Below are 13,683 nucleotides of genomic sequence, written 5' to 3' on the forward strand. Positions count from 1 at the left end.
TTTCTTCTGTTGGGCATTCCTCCTCCTAGTCATTTTGGTGAGAGTAGGCTGAATGGGTGTAGCTGGATGTATCAACCGTGGTGCAGTCAAGGTGCACCCTGGAACACTTCTGAGCAATCAGCGTTCCCCATCCAAATGAGAGAAAAATGAAAAGGAAAAGAAAAAAGGAGAGAGAGAGACAGGAACAAAAGGTGAGATAAAAGAGAAGCTTCAGCCCAAATGGGCCCCAAGATTTATGAAGTATACAAACAAAAACAGACAAACAAAAAGACTGATAAAAGTATATGACAAGAGAAAAAAAATATATATATATTTGCATAAATATATATGCAAATAAAGGAAGAACCTCGTCAAAAAGTACCCCAAGTGTAAGATTTATATACTATCAGGACAAACACAAAAACACAGAAACACTGGTGGAAGAAAAAGATGGGAGAGCGGTTATAAATTCTCAGTGTGGGTGAGGAAGGTTGTTTTGATTCTTCCTGGATGTATCTTGATATCTTTGTTAAAGGACTTAACTTTCCTAAGATAAAGGGGGATTAAGAATTGGTTTACCTAGGGTAGCATTGATTGGAGAAAGGGGATTACCTTGAGGTTTAACTCTATATGAATATTAGAAAATAAAAATTTTAAAAAGGAATAAACTAGACTAAACTAAAATAAAATAAAAAAAAGAAATTAAAAAAATAGAAATGCAAAAGAAAACACAGGTATATCATCAAAAAGTTCAGGTTAGAAGGTTATTATGGAATTTGATGTACTGGACATCTCACTGTGATGGCTCAAGTCTCAGTGACAAAGAGAAAATCCTGAAAGCAGCCCGGGAAAAGAAGTCTGTAACATACAATGGTAAAAATATTAGATTGGCAGATGACTTATCCACAGAGACCTGGCAGGCCAGAAAGAGCTGGCATGATATTTTCAGAGCACTAAACGAGAAAAACATGCAGCCAAGAATTCTATATCCAGCTAGGCTATCATTGAAAATAGAAGGAGAGATTAAAAGCTTCCAGGACAAACAAAAACTGAAAGAATTTGCAAATATCAAACCAGCTCTACAGGAAATATTGAAAGGGGTCCTCTAAGCAAAGAGAGAGCCTACAAGTGGTAGATCAGAAAGGAACAGAGACCATATACAGTAACAGTCACCTTACAGGCAATACAATGGCACTAAATTCATATCTCTCAATAGTTACCCTGAATGTGAATGGGCTAAATGCCCCTGTCAAAAGACACAGGGTATCAGAATGGATAAAAAAACAAAACCCATCTATATGTTGCCTCCAAGAAACTCATTTTAAGCCCCAAGACACCTCCAGATTTAAAGTGAGGGGGTGGAAAAGAATTTACCATGCTAATGGACATCAGAAGAAAGCAGGAGTGGCAATCCTTATATCAGATCAATTAGATTTTAAGCCAAAGACTAGAATAAGAGATGAGGAAGGACACTATATCATACTCAAAGGGTCTGTCCAACAAGAAGATCTAACAATTTTAAATATCTATGCCCCCAATGTGGGAGCAGCCAACTATATAAACCAATTAATAACAAAATCAAAGAAACACATCAACAATAATACAATAATAGTAGGGGACTTTAACACTTCCCTCACTGAAATGGACAGGTCATCCAAGCAAAAGATCAGCAAGGAAATAAAGGCCTTAAACGACACACTGGACCAGATGGACCTCACAGATATATTCAGAACATTTCATCCCAAAGCAACAGAATACACATTCTTCTCTAGTGCACATGGAACATTCTCCAGAATAGATCACATCCTCGGTCCTAAATCAGGACTCAACCGGTATCAAAAGATTGGGATCATTCCCTGCATATTTTCAGACCACAATGCTCTAAAGCTAGAACTCAACCACAAAAGGAAGTTTGGAAAGAACCCAAATACATGGAGACTAAACAGTATCCTTCTAAAGAATGAATGGGTCAACTGGGAAATTAAAGAAGAATTGAAAAAAATCATGGAAACAAATGATAATGAAAATACAACGGTTCAAAATCTGTGGGACACAACAAAGGCAGTCCTGAGAGGAAAATATATAGCGGTACAAGCCTTTCTCAAGAAACAAAAAAGGTCTCAGGTACACAACCTAACCCTACATCACTGTGATGGTAAATAGGTTAAAAGATTATCTATATAACAAAAAAAAATGTCTATATTAAAAAAATGAGCCAGAATAGTGGGAACGAATTAAGAATAAAAATTGTCCTATGAAGTAGTGGTGGTTATTCTCTTGTCCTCTTCTTTTTTTTTTTTTTTTTCCCTTTCCTGGTTGGTTTTCTGGTGGAGGGGCCTGTCACGTTGGTTTTCAGTCAATGATGTTCTCTGAGTTAAGTCCTCCCGCCCCCCTCAAGGGGGTGGGCTCTGAGAAAACTGTTTTTTTTTTTTTTTTTTTTTCAGGCTTTTGTTCTCTGGAGGTTTTTATATTTGTTCACTTTTGTTTTTCTCTTTCGCCTTGACCGCTTTTGATGGTTTTTGTAGGTTTAGAGGAAAGCAAACTGCACCCTGACCTCCCTCTCAGAGAGAAGCCTCAGTTGGGCTGCAGGGCCCAAATAAATCCCCCTTGACCACAGCAGCTGCAGCCTTCTGGGCAGCTCCAGACCGCCAGAGAGGTTCCAAGCAGAGATTGCACACTGAGATTTTCCCACTGGCCCAGGATGGGAGTGCCTGGTCTTTCCGGATCTGAGAGCACCAGGCTGGCCCCTGCGGGCACCTCTCTCAGGGGAGGGCGTGGGGCGCGACTTGGACTCTGATGGCACGGCAGGGCACTCGAGTGGGGACTGCAAAAAGTCTGTGATTCTGTTGGCTGGTGAGGCTCCCAACCCCTCACAGGAACCGGGCCCCACGTGCTCTCAGGCAAGCTGGTAGTTCAGGGACCAAGACCTGGTGCTGCACTCTCTCTGACTCTGGGCCAGGGGTGGCTTTCCTGGGTCTGGGGACTTAAGCCCCTGTCCCTAGCACCCCAATTCCCACAATTTCCCCCCAATGATCCTTTGCTCTTTTTGAGTGCTTTCTACCAGACTCCAGAGTTAATGCTGATCCCCAGATGCAGGGCACTCTTGTATTGGGATATTACTTTCCAATGGGTTGTCTCTGGTGGCTCCCTCCCCATTTTGTTTATCTTCCAATATCAGTCCGACTTTCCCACTCCACTTTACCTGCCCACTGGCATCTTCTGCTCCAGTAGAGATCCAGACGTGTATAATTCTGATCTCAGGCTGATTTCGTGGGTGATCGGAGTTCTTTGAAAGGTAATCAGCTCACTTTAGGGTAAAAATTGAAAGGGCGCCTCCTCCTACCTCCCCACCATCTTGTCTCTCCCCTAATTGGACATTTTTATGTGTTAAGCAAGTCAGATAAATCTATCTTTTAAAATCATAAGAATTTTATGAGACACACACTATCTGGCAGAATTTACAGGTGAGGAAACAGGCTTACTAAAATCAAAGAAAATGCTTAAAATCCTACACCTTGGAAGAAAATTCAGAATTAGACCCAACACTGAATAATTATATTTAAATATTCATCACTTTAAATTACTTAGGGTGTTTCAAAAATGTTTGTCTTTAATTTATTTAAATTGTTTATATGTTTCATTATATATTAGCCTTTCATAAGTTGCCTACTCACATACTCATCATTCTTTCTCTTTCTCTAATGGTTTCTTATCTGTTTCATGTTCCTTTATAGCCATTCCTTCTGTGTTAGCTCAGGCTGCTATAATGGACTACCATACTGGGTGGCTTAAACAACAAACATTTCTCATGGATTTGCAGGCTAGAAGGCTGAGATAAGGGTGCCAGCTGGGTCAGGTTCTTGGTAAGGTCCCTGTTCTTGATGCAGAGACAGCCACTCTTTTGCTGTCTTCTTCCATTCTTTGGGGTTTTTCTTTAAAGAGCCCTAATCTCATCATGAGAACTCCACCTTTGCAACTGTCCTTAAACCTAATTACCTCTGAACCTCCTAAAAACATCACATTGTAGGCTTAATCTTCTACATATGAATTGGGGGTGAGAATCACAGAAATTCAGCCCATTACACCTTCAATATTCTAATATCAATTCCTTGTGATTTTTGAACTCTGAAACTATTCTTCTCCAAATCTTTGAAGTATGATGTTCTATGATGTTCTTGTTGAAAAATATCCAATTTGTATATGCTCAACTATGATAGTTTTTTACATTATGGTTTGTATCTTGGGGGTTCAAAGAAATCCTTGCCTACATGCCAGGTTGTGAAGATGATCTGTCATTTTCTTCCAGTACCCTGGTATTTTAACTTTCACATTTAAGTTTTTAATTCAACTGCCCATGTTCTATCCCAGACTGACTCCACAAAGACAAATATTCCTATTACAGTAGACTATTTTCTAAAAAGAGAGAGTACAACTTCCTAAAGGGTGCTAACACATTAGAAAGACAGAGAAAACAAATAGCAATAACAACAACAACAACAACAAAAACAATGTTGTTTGTTGCACTTTTTGTCCTTAATATCCTGTAGTACCTATAGTGAATTCTTCCATCATGACTGCATTTACTGAGTAACACAAAGAATTCCTCCACTAGACTTACTTAGTCTTAGACATCTAGTATGATGTCTAAAATATGATAGACACTTATTGAACATTAGTTTTATAATCAGGAAAAAGAAAATATTCTCTCAATTCTAAAAGGTATAAGGTTAATAATCTTCTCTGCCTCAGAAAATACTGAAGACAATTAACGAAAACTTAAAAAAAAAAAAAGAGGAAGATCATGTATTAAAAAGTCAAGGAATTAGTGTTTAAAAAGATTTTGTTATCTCAGATTATAACGCCAAAGGAGCCAACTTTAAAGCTGGAACTTTAAAGAACCAGGACAATACTCATACGTAAAAGACCATAAAAGTAGAGCCTCTTTGGTTTTGGTGGTTAGCTATAAATGCAGAGCCCACCATTTAAGTGATGTCTGATCTTAGGTAGATGCCTAAGAGTAGTCTCTCTCTCCCCAGATTTTTTACTGGTTAAATGAAGAGAGTAATAGTAGCCACCTTATGGGACTTCTGTGGAAATTAAAATAGTTAAACACTTGGATCCATGCCTGGGCACATGTTATTCAATCAGTTATTATAAGTTATTGTAAGTTTTTGGTATTCAAGAAAAAGTTACATTGAATAATTTTTTTATTCATTCATTTCTCTTTTATTACAGGTAGAGTTGGGAGAACCAGTGGTAAGTTCCCTTTCCATGTCTCTACTCCAGGGTCATTTCACTTTTTAGCTGTTGTGTGCTTTTGCTGAGTCTACTTGAATCTATGTCCAGTGTTGTTAAAATTAATTTTATTAAATCTCCTTTTACCTTTTCCCTCTCATACTCAAAACTTGCTAATTAGTAAGAAATTTTAATTTTAAAACTGTAAACAAACTGCAAAACAATGTGTGATTCCTTAATAGGCTTTAATAAATGCTAAGGAACCCTTAGTATTCTAAGGAAATTGGAGATTAAAATAACTGAAAGAAGCATAATAGTTTAATCTACAAATTAAATTATACTCTCTTATGTCTGTTTATAGTTTAGGAACTGCTGAGAGATTTAACCTTAAGCTATTTCTATGTTTCAACACAAATGATTTCTGGAGAAATAAGTGCATGAAGATTTTTTGATTTCTCTGGCAATTTTATTTCTCTGGCAAATTTGAAAATAGCATGTTAGTATTTCTTATTGTGTATTAACTTCCCATTAGTGAGGATTTTTAGACATTACTGACAGTTTGCTGAAAAAAAATTATAAAATAGCTAAGAGGATGTACTCATCAAAACAAGCAAGAACAACTTTCAAATAAATAAATAAATAAATAAATAAATAAATAAATAAATAAAGTAGACTGGAGTCTATATAGAAAAGAGCCAACATTTGAGGAAAAAGAGAAAGAACATTTGAGAAGCCAGAAATAAAAAATGAATATGAGTTGGTCAAAGATAAAAATAGGTGATTAGGGAAAGTAACAGGTTCTCTATCAATAAAGAGTCTTAGTCATAAACTTCTCACATAGCAGGGATATCACAGAGAGGCCACTACAGCAGGTAGGTGATGAAATGAGAATATCACCATAGTTTTCTCCAATCTTGACACCAGTTATGGCACACAGCTCATAAAGAACTTTTTGGCCAGGACTTAGATCTATAAAATAACCATGGCAGAAGTGTTTGTACTGTTTATGTATCATTTCATAAGATTCCTGTTGGAAGATTAAAAAGATGAAAATGTGTCGCTCAATAATAAGTTAACAAATAATTGTTTAAATTGTTTAAACAAATAAGTTGTTTAAAGAGTAGAAAATAAAAGTAGATGGGGTAAGAAAATAGAAACAACAAAGTTAAACAAATTCAAACTGACTTTAATCATCTTACCGTGAGTAAAAAATCAAATAGGAGTACTACCCCCAGCCTTATATATACAAGCCAAGTGGGTGGTACTAATAAAAGAAAACAATTAAAATTTTAGCAAAAGATCACCTGAACTCAGATTTTGTGATAAATAAGGGAGACACAGTTAAAAGTTATCAGATATGTGAACTTTGGGAAAGCCGACTTCACAATCACGCAGCATCAGCATCATTAACAATGTTAACAGCTCTGAAGTGATACACCTTTAAATATGGTTTCCCCTTCTCCACATTAAAAAATATATATAATATAAATAAATAAATATACCTTAAAAGAATACAAAATGTCTAAACAACTGTTGGTCAGAAACCTATCAGATTTGGTAGATAATGAGCAGGATATATATCCAGGAAGTCAGTCAATATCTAACTCCTATCTAAACTCAGAAAGAAAAAATATTCAGAAAGATTATATAAATAAAAAGAATAAATGAAACAAGATGGGATTGGAAGGGAGACAAACCATAAGTGACTCTTAATCTCACAAAACAAACTGAGGGTTGCTGGGGGGAGGGGGTTTGGGAGAAGGGGGTGGAATTATGGACATTGGGGAGGGTATGTGCTTTGGTGAGTGCTGTGAAGTGTGTAAACCTGGTGATTCACAGATCTGTACCCCTGGGGATAAAAATATATGTTTATAAAAAATAAAAAATTATTAAAAAAAAAAAGATCTCCAAAATCTTCAGAATTTAATCTTCCTCTGATCCTCAATATGAAGCTGGAGTGAATGGGACAGGAAAGTGTGTGAGGCCTAATTAAGAAGGATGTAATAGAATATGATGTAAGTCTTAGTTTTATAAAAATTATATAAAAACACAATTAGAGGTTTATTTTTTAAAATTTCCCTCAATTTTATTGATAATTGGCAAATATAATTGTATATACTTAAAATGTATAACATGATGATTTGATATACATATACATTGTGAATGATTACCAAAACTGTAAATGATTACCAAGATCAAGATAATTAACATGTCCACACTTAACCTCACACTTAACTCTTTTTGTGTGTGATAAGAATGTTTAAAATCTTATTTCACTCCACATAATCTCCTCCAGTCCCATACATGTTGACAAAAAAGTTGGGTATTCATCCTTTCTGATGAATACATAATATTCCATTGTATATATGGCCCATATCTTTTTTATTCATTTATCTGTTGAAGAGTGTCTTGGCTCATTCCACATTTTGGCAATTGTGGCCATTCCTGCTATAAACATTGGGGTACAGATGGCCCTTCTTTTCACTATATCTGTATCTTTGGGGTAAATACGCAGTAGTGCAATTGCAGGGTCATAGGCAAGCTCTATTTTTAATTTCTTTTTTTTAAAATATTTTATTTATTTGACAGAGAGATTACAAGTAGGCAGAGAGGCAGACAGAGAGAGAGAGGAGGAAGCAGGCTCTCTGCTCAGCAGGGAGCCCAATGCGGGACTCGATCCCAGGACCCTGAGATCATGACCTGAGCCGAAGGCAGCGGCTTAACCCACTGAGCCACCCAGGCACCCTATTTTTAATTTCTTAAGGAATCTGCACATTGTTTTCCAAAGTGGCTGTGCCAACTTGCATTCCCACCAACAGTGTCAGAGGTTTCCCCTTCCTCCACATCCTCTCCAGCACTTGTTGTTTCCTATCCTGTTAATTTTGGCCATTCTAACTGGTGTAAGGTGGTATCTCAATGTGGTTTTGATTTGAATTTCCCTGGTGGCTAGTGATGATGAACATTTTTTCATGTGTCTGTTGGCATTGATATGTCTTTGGAGAAGTGTCTGTTCATGTCTTCTGCCCATTTTTTGACATGATTATCTATTTTTGGGAGGTTGAGTTGGAGTTCTTTATAGATCTTGGATATCATTTGAGTGAAATAAGTCAAGTAGAGAGTCAATCATATGGTTTCACTTGTGGAGCATAAGAAATAGAATGGAAGACATTAGGAGAAGGAAATAGAAAGTGAATTGGGGGAAAACAGAGAGGGACATGAAGCATGAGAGACTGTGGACCCTGAGAAACAAACTGAGGGTTTTGGAGAAAAAGGGGGTGGGGGGATGGGTGAGCCTGGTGGTGGTTTTTAAGGAGAACACATGTTGCATGGAGCTGTGGGTGTGGTGCATAAACAATGACTCTTGGAACACTGAAAAAATAAAATAAAACAACAAAATAAAGGATGTTTAAAATCTAATCTTACCAACTTTCAAAGTATTCAATATCAAAATCATATCATTAACTGTAGTCATCATCATGTGGTACATTATATCCTCAGAACTTATTTTTCTTATAACTGAAAGCTTGTACACTTTGACCTACATCTCTCCATTTTTCCCTCTCCCCAGTCCCAGCAACCATGATTCTATTCATTATTTCTAAAAATAGACTCTTTTTTATTTCTTTTCAATTTCACATGTAAGTGATAGCATGTAGAATTTGTCTCGTTCGGTCTGGCTGATTTCACTTAGCATAATGCCCATGTTGTCAAAAATAGCAGGATTTCCTTTCTTTTTATGGCTGATTAACATTCTATTGTATACATATACATTTTATTTACCATTCATCTGTCAAAGTACATTTAAGTTGTTCTGTATCTTGGCTATTATGAATAATTCTACATTGGACATTGGAATGCAGACATGTCTTTAAGATTCTGGTTTCATCTTTTTCACATATATATCCAGAAGTGGGGTGGGGGGAGTTGCTGAATCACATGGTAGTTCTAGTTTCAATTTTTGAGGAAGTACCACACTGTTTTCCATAATGATGGTGCCAATTTACATTCTTAACAGTGTATGAGTTTCCTTTTCTCTACATGGAAGCTTACAGGAAGAACATATGGAATTAGATGACCAGCTTGTAAGTAAACCAGACCTCAAAGAAAAGCATATGGGCTTCACCATGATGTCAGAGGAGCAGAATATAAGCAATGCTTATTTAGTATACAAGGGGCAGAATTAAGGTAAGATATACAGAAGGAGGCCAAGAGTAGGGGGAAAAACATAGATAAACTAAATATTCTAGGAAGTAGTGAATATCGCATCCAGACCTGAAAACGAAATAAGGGCAGTGACTGTGGAGGTGAGAGGGACCTATTTTCAAAAGATTTACTGTCTAGCTTAACTTGAAGGATTGTTGAAACTGGAGGACATAAGTAGAAGAACATGCCTATATAAACTGACTGGTATTCTGGCTTTTAATACAGAATGAAGGAGCTCTAACTGTTCGTAAAAAGATTGAGTCAGTAATTTTACCAAGAATCCTAAAATTTGATATCTAGAATTTCATTGTCATGGTTAAAATTCCTTAACCTAGCAGTACAACCATCTACCCCTTTTCTGGTATATCTATTAACTTCATGGTCCTCTCACATCATTCCCTGACTGGTAAAAGATCCATAGTTTCCTTTTCCCTTGAAAGTTTAGTGAACATACTAAATCAGATGCAGGTGGATGACTCAGGCAATACTCCCAATTCTAAAGACAGACATCCACATTACAAAGGAATACTAATCTCCACTTTGGGCACCCTTTCATATGGCTACTTTTGGATATTCTCAATGTCCCTAAGCATCACACTTCTGAGACACTAACCTTCTAGGTTTATCATTGCAGCACCAGTTATGACTTTGCTAATGTATTCAGGTTCATGACCACTCTAATTACTCCACTGTTGTTTAACATTCCTGGGGCTTCAGTTCCTTTCTCTCCCAATTAAGTTACATGATTAGTCCCTTTACAACTTATAGGAGAAAATCTTCAATACCCCTGACCCATTGTTCTTACATCATAAGAGATTGACAAAATTACCTCATGGACCAATGCAAACATCTCCTCTGCACATTTATAAATGAATTGCAGTGTTCTGCTAGAAAATATCCTATAACCATACACAGCAATAACACAATTTAATTCATGCATAAACTCTAACCTCAGATGAATACTAGAAGTTGTATCATAATTATTCTATATTTCCTTAATCAACTTGCTCTCCCATTATCTATAGAAGATTTCAAAAACAAAGTCATGCTAAAAAACAAACAAACAAACAAAAAACCTTATACCAATGCCATACTCTTGGTAATTCTGGGCCTCATACTGCAGAAAAATTTTAAAACATCAGATATTATCCCTAAGTTTCTACCACCAAATAATCTGCAAGTGAAATACATTTATTTCTCTCTTCCAATTACAAGGATAGAAATAGTCTACCTCTCAAAAATCAACTCCTTCACTGGTTTTTTTTTTAATTAATTAATTTATTTTTTTCAGCATAACTGTATTCATTGTTTGTGCACCACACCCAGTGCTCCATGCAATCCATGCCCTCTCTGATACCCACCACCTGGTTCCCCCAGCCTCCCAACCCTTGCCCCTTCAAAACCCTCAGATTGTTTTTCAGAGTCCATAGTCTCTCATGGTTCACCTCCGCTTCCAATTTCCCTCAACTCATGATTCTTTATATGGAAAACCCAAAAGACTCCACCCCCAAACTACTAGAGCTCATACAACAATTCAGCAACGTGGCAGGATACAAAGTCAAGCTACAGAAATCAGTGGCTTTCTTATACACTAACAATGAAAATACAGAAAGGGAAATTAGAGAATCAATTCCATTTACTATAACACCAAGAACCATGAGATACCTGGGAATAAACCTAACCAAAGAGGTAAAGGATCTGTACTCGAGGAACTACAGAACACGCATGAAAGAAATTGAAGAAGACACAAAAAGATGGAAGACCATTCCATGCTCTTGGATCGAAAGAATAAACATTGTTAAAATGTCTATATTGCCTAGAGCAATCTATACTTTTGATGCCATTCCTATCAAAATTCCACTGGTATTCTTCAAAGAGCTGGAGCAAATAATCCAAAAATGTGTATGGAATCAGAAGAGACCCCGAATCGCTAAAGAAATGTCGAAAAACAAAAATAAAACTGGGGGCATCATGTTACCTGATTCCAAGCTTTACTACAAAGCTGTGATCACCAAGACAGCATGGTACTGGCATAAAAACAGACACATAGACCAGTGGAACAGAGTAGAGAGCCCAGATATGGATCCTCATTTCTATGGTCAAATAATCTTCAACAAAGCATGAAAAAATATACTGTGGAGAAAAGACAGTCTCTTCCATAAATGGTGCTAGGATAATTGGACAGCTATATGTAGAAGAATGAAACTCGACCATTCTCTTACACTGTACACAAAGATATACTTGAAATGGATAAAAGACCTCAGTGTGAAACAGGAATCCATCAGAACCCTAGAGAAGAATATAGGCAGTAACCTCTTTGATATCAGCCACAGCAACTTCTTTCACGATATATCTCCAAAGGCAAAGGAAACAAAAAGTGAAGATGAACTTTTGGGACTTCATCAAGATCAAAAGCTTTTGCACAGCAAAGGAAACAATCAACAGAACAAAGAGGCAACCCATGGAATGGGAGAATATATTTGCAAATGACAGTACAGACAAAAGGTTGATATCCAGGATCTATAAAGAACTCCTCAAACTCAACACACACAAAACAGGCAATTATATCAAAAAATGGGCAGAAGATATGAACAGACACTTCTCCAATGAAGACGTACAGATGGCTATCAAACATATGAAAAAATGTTCATCATCACTAGCCCTCAGGGAGATTCAAATTAAAACCACATTGAGATACCACCTTATACCAGTTAGAATGGCCAAAATTAGCAAGACAGGAAACAACATGTGTTGGAGGGGATGTGGAGAAAGGGGAACCCTCTTCCACTGTTGGTGGGAATGCAAGTTGGTGCAGCCACTTTGGAGAGCAGTGTGGAGATTCCTCAAGAAATTAAAAATAGAGCTTCCCTAGGACACTGCAATTGCACTCCTGGGTATTTACCCCAAAGATACAGATGTAGTGAAAAGAAGGGCCATATGTACCCCAATGTTTATAGCAGCAATGGCCACGGTCGCCAGACTGTGGAAAGAACCAAGATGCCCTTCAATGGACGAATGGATAAGGAAGATGTGGTCCATATACAGTATGGAGTATTATGCCTCCATCAGAAAGAATGAATACCCAACTTCACTGGGTTCTATATCCAACGCCATTTTGCCCACTTAGAGGACATGCTGACTTGAAATGTAACCTTTCTATATCTTCAAATTCTCCCTTCTGTTGGATTCAATTCATTCACATTTAAACATGTCAACATCATTATACAATTTTTTACATTTTTCTATGACCTATCCACCTCCTCCAACCCAGTAATGCCCTTTCTCCTCTACATCATTGCTAAACTTCATCAATTGTCCTTACTCCTTACCTCTACTATTTCAACATTCACTTCTCTGCCTACCACCAAGTGACTTCCATCTCCACTTACTACACAAAGCCAATGTGATCCATCCTTACTAAATCCATTTCATGTTTTTTATTCTTCATTTCCCCTCAAAATAATCTCATTTGGGATCCACTCCTTGTTTCTTAAAGCACTCTTTCCCCCCGACACCACATCGGACTCTCCTTTTTTTCCCCTCCCACCTCTCTTGTTCTGTATCAATCTCACTGTTACTCATATTCTCTTCCACTTTCTCAAGTGCTTGTGTTCCTCAGAACTCTCTCATAATACTGTTTACTTCCCCAGTTGCCTTAACAACCTCTTCCACACCTGTAACTCCAATGTTCACTGCAATTATCTATAGTTCCAGTGCATTTATAACTACAAGCCTCTAGTCCACATTGTTATCTTTCATTGAGCATCGATTTAGGACTCATTACATAACAGGCACAGTGATATTACCAAGTGAAACAAACATGATACCTGTCCTCATGGAACTTCTTACAATTTTATGGGGGTAGGGTGACAGTGACCAAAGAAAGAAAGCAATAAATATATAATCAGCATTATTATAACTTAAGTTATATACTACAGCATGGTGCTAAGTCTGAGATTTATATGGGAGGCCAAAGTTTATCTTCTAAAACCTTACAAATATCAATTTAACTTTTTTTTCTTCTACAATGTTAACCTGTTCATAATGAGCAGTTTTGGAAGTTCCTAAGAGTCTACCAGAACTAATTAACTAAAACAACATATACCACACAACAAATAAAATTATTTTTACAGTAAAATAGCAGAGGAATTTATACAGAGGAGGAAAGTCCAGGTTAAAGAAATAAAAGTAGAAAGTGATGAAAAAGATCTAAAGTTTAAATGTAATAATATTATACCATGAAATATTTCATTTTCTCTTTCATGA

At 36.8% G+C, this 13,683-nt stretch overlaps 2 protein-coding genes across 14 annotated transcripts in view; one reads left to right on the top strand and one right to left on the bottom strand.

The window, feature by feature from the left end:
* The window catches only part of LOC309865787 (endogenous retrovirus group K member 7 Env polyprotein-like), a 1,143,634-nt gene that overhangs the window by 625,824 nt on the left and 504,127 nt on the right, over positions 1–13,683 (bottom strand). The window lies entirely within an intron of this gene.
* LOC309865776 (uncharacterized protein) overlaps positions 1–13,683 on the top strand; it is a 229,017-nt gene that overhangs the window by 159,487 nt on the left and 55,847 nt on the right. For all 13 annotated transcript variants that reach the window (XM_082732567.1, XM_082732576.1, XM_082732578.1 and 10 more), the window contains one exon: positions 5,215–5,235. In XM_082732567.1, coding sequence (XP_082588693.1) covers positions 5,215–5,235 — 21 coding nt within the window. The remainder of the gene's footprint in view (positions 1–5,214; positions 5,236–13,683) is intronic.

The sequence above is a fragment of the Mustela nivalis genome (assembly GCF_964662115.1).
Source record: "Mustela nivalis genome assembly, chromosome: 5".
Classification (NCBI taxonomy): domain Eukaryota; kingdom Metazoa; phylum Chordata; class Mammalia; order Carnivora; family Mustelidae; genus Mustela; species Mustela nivalis.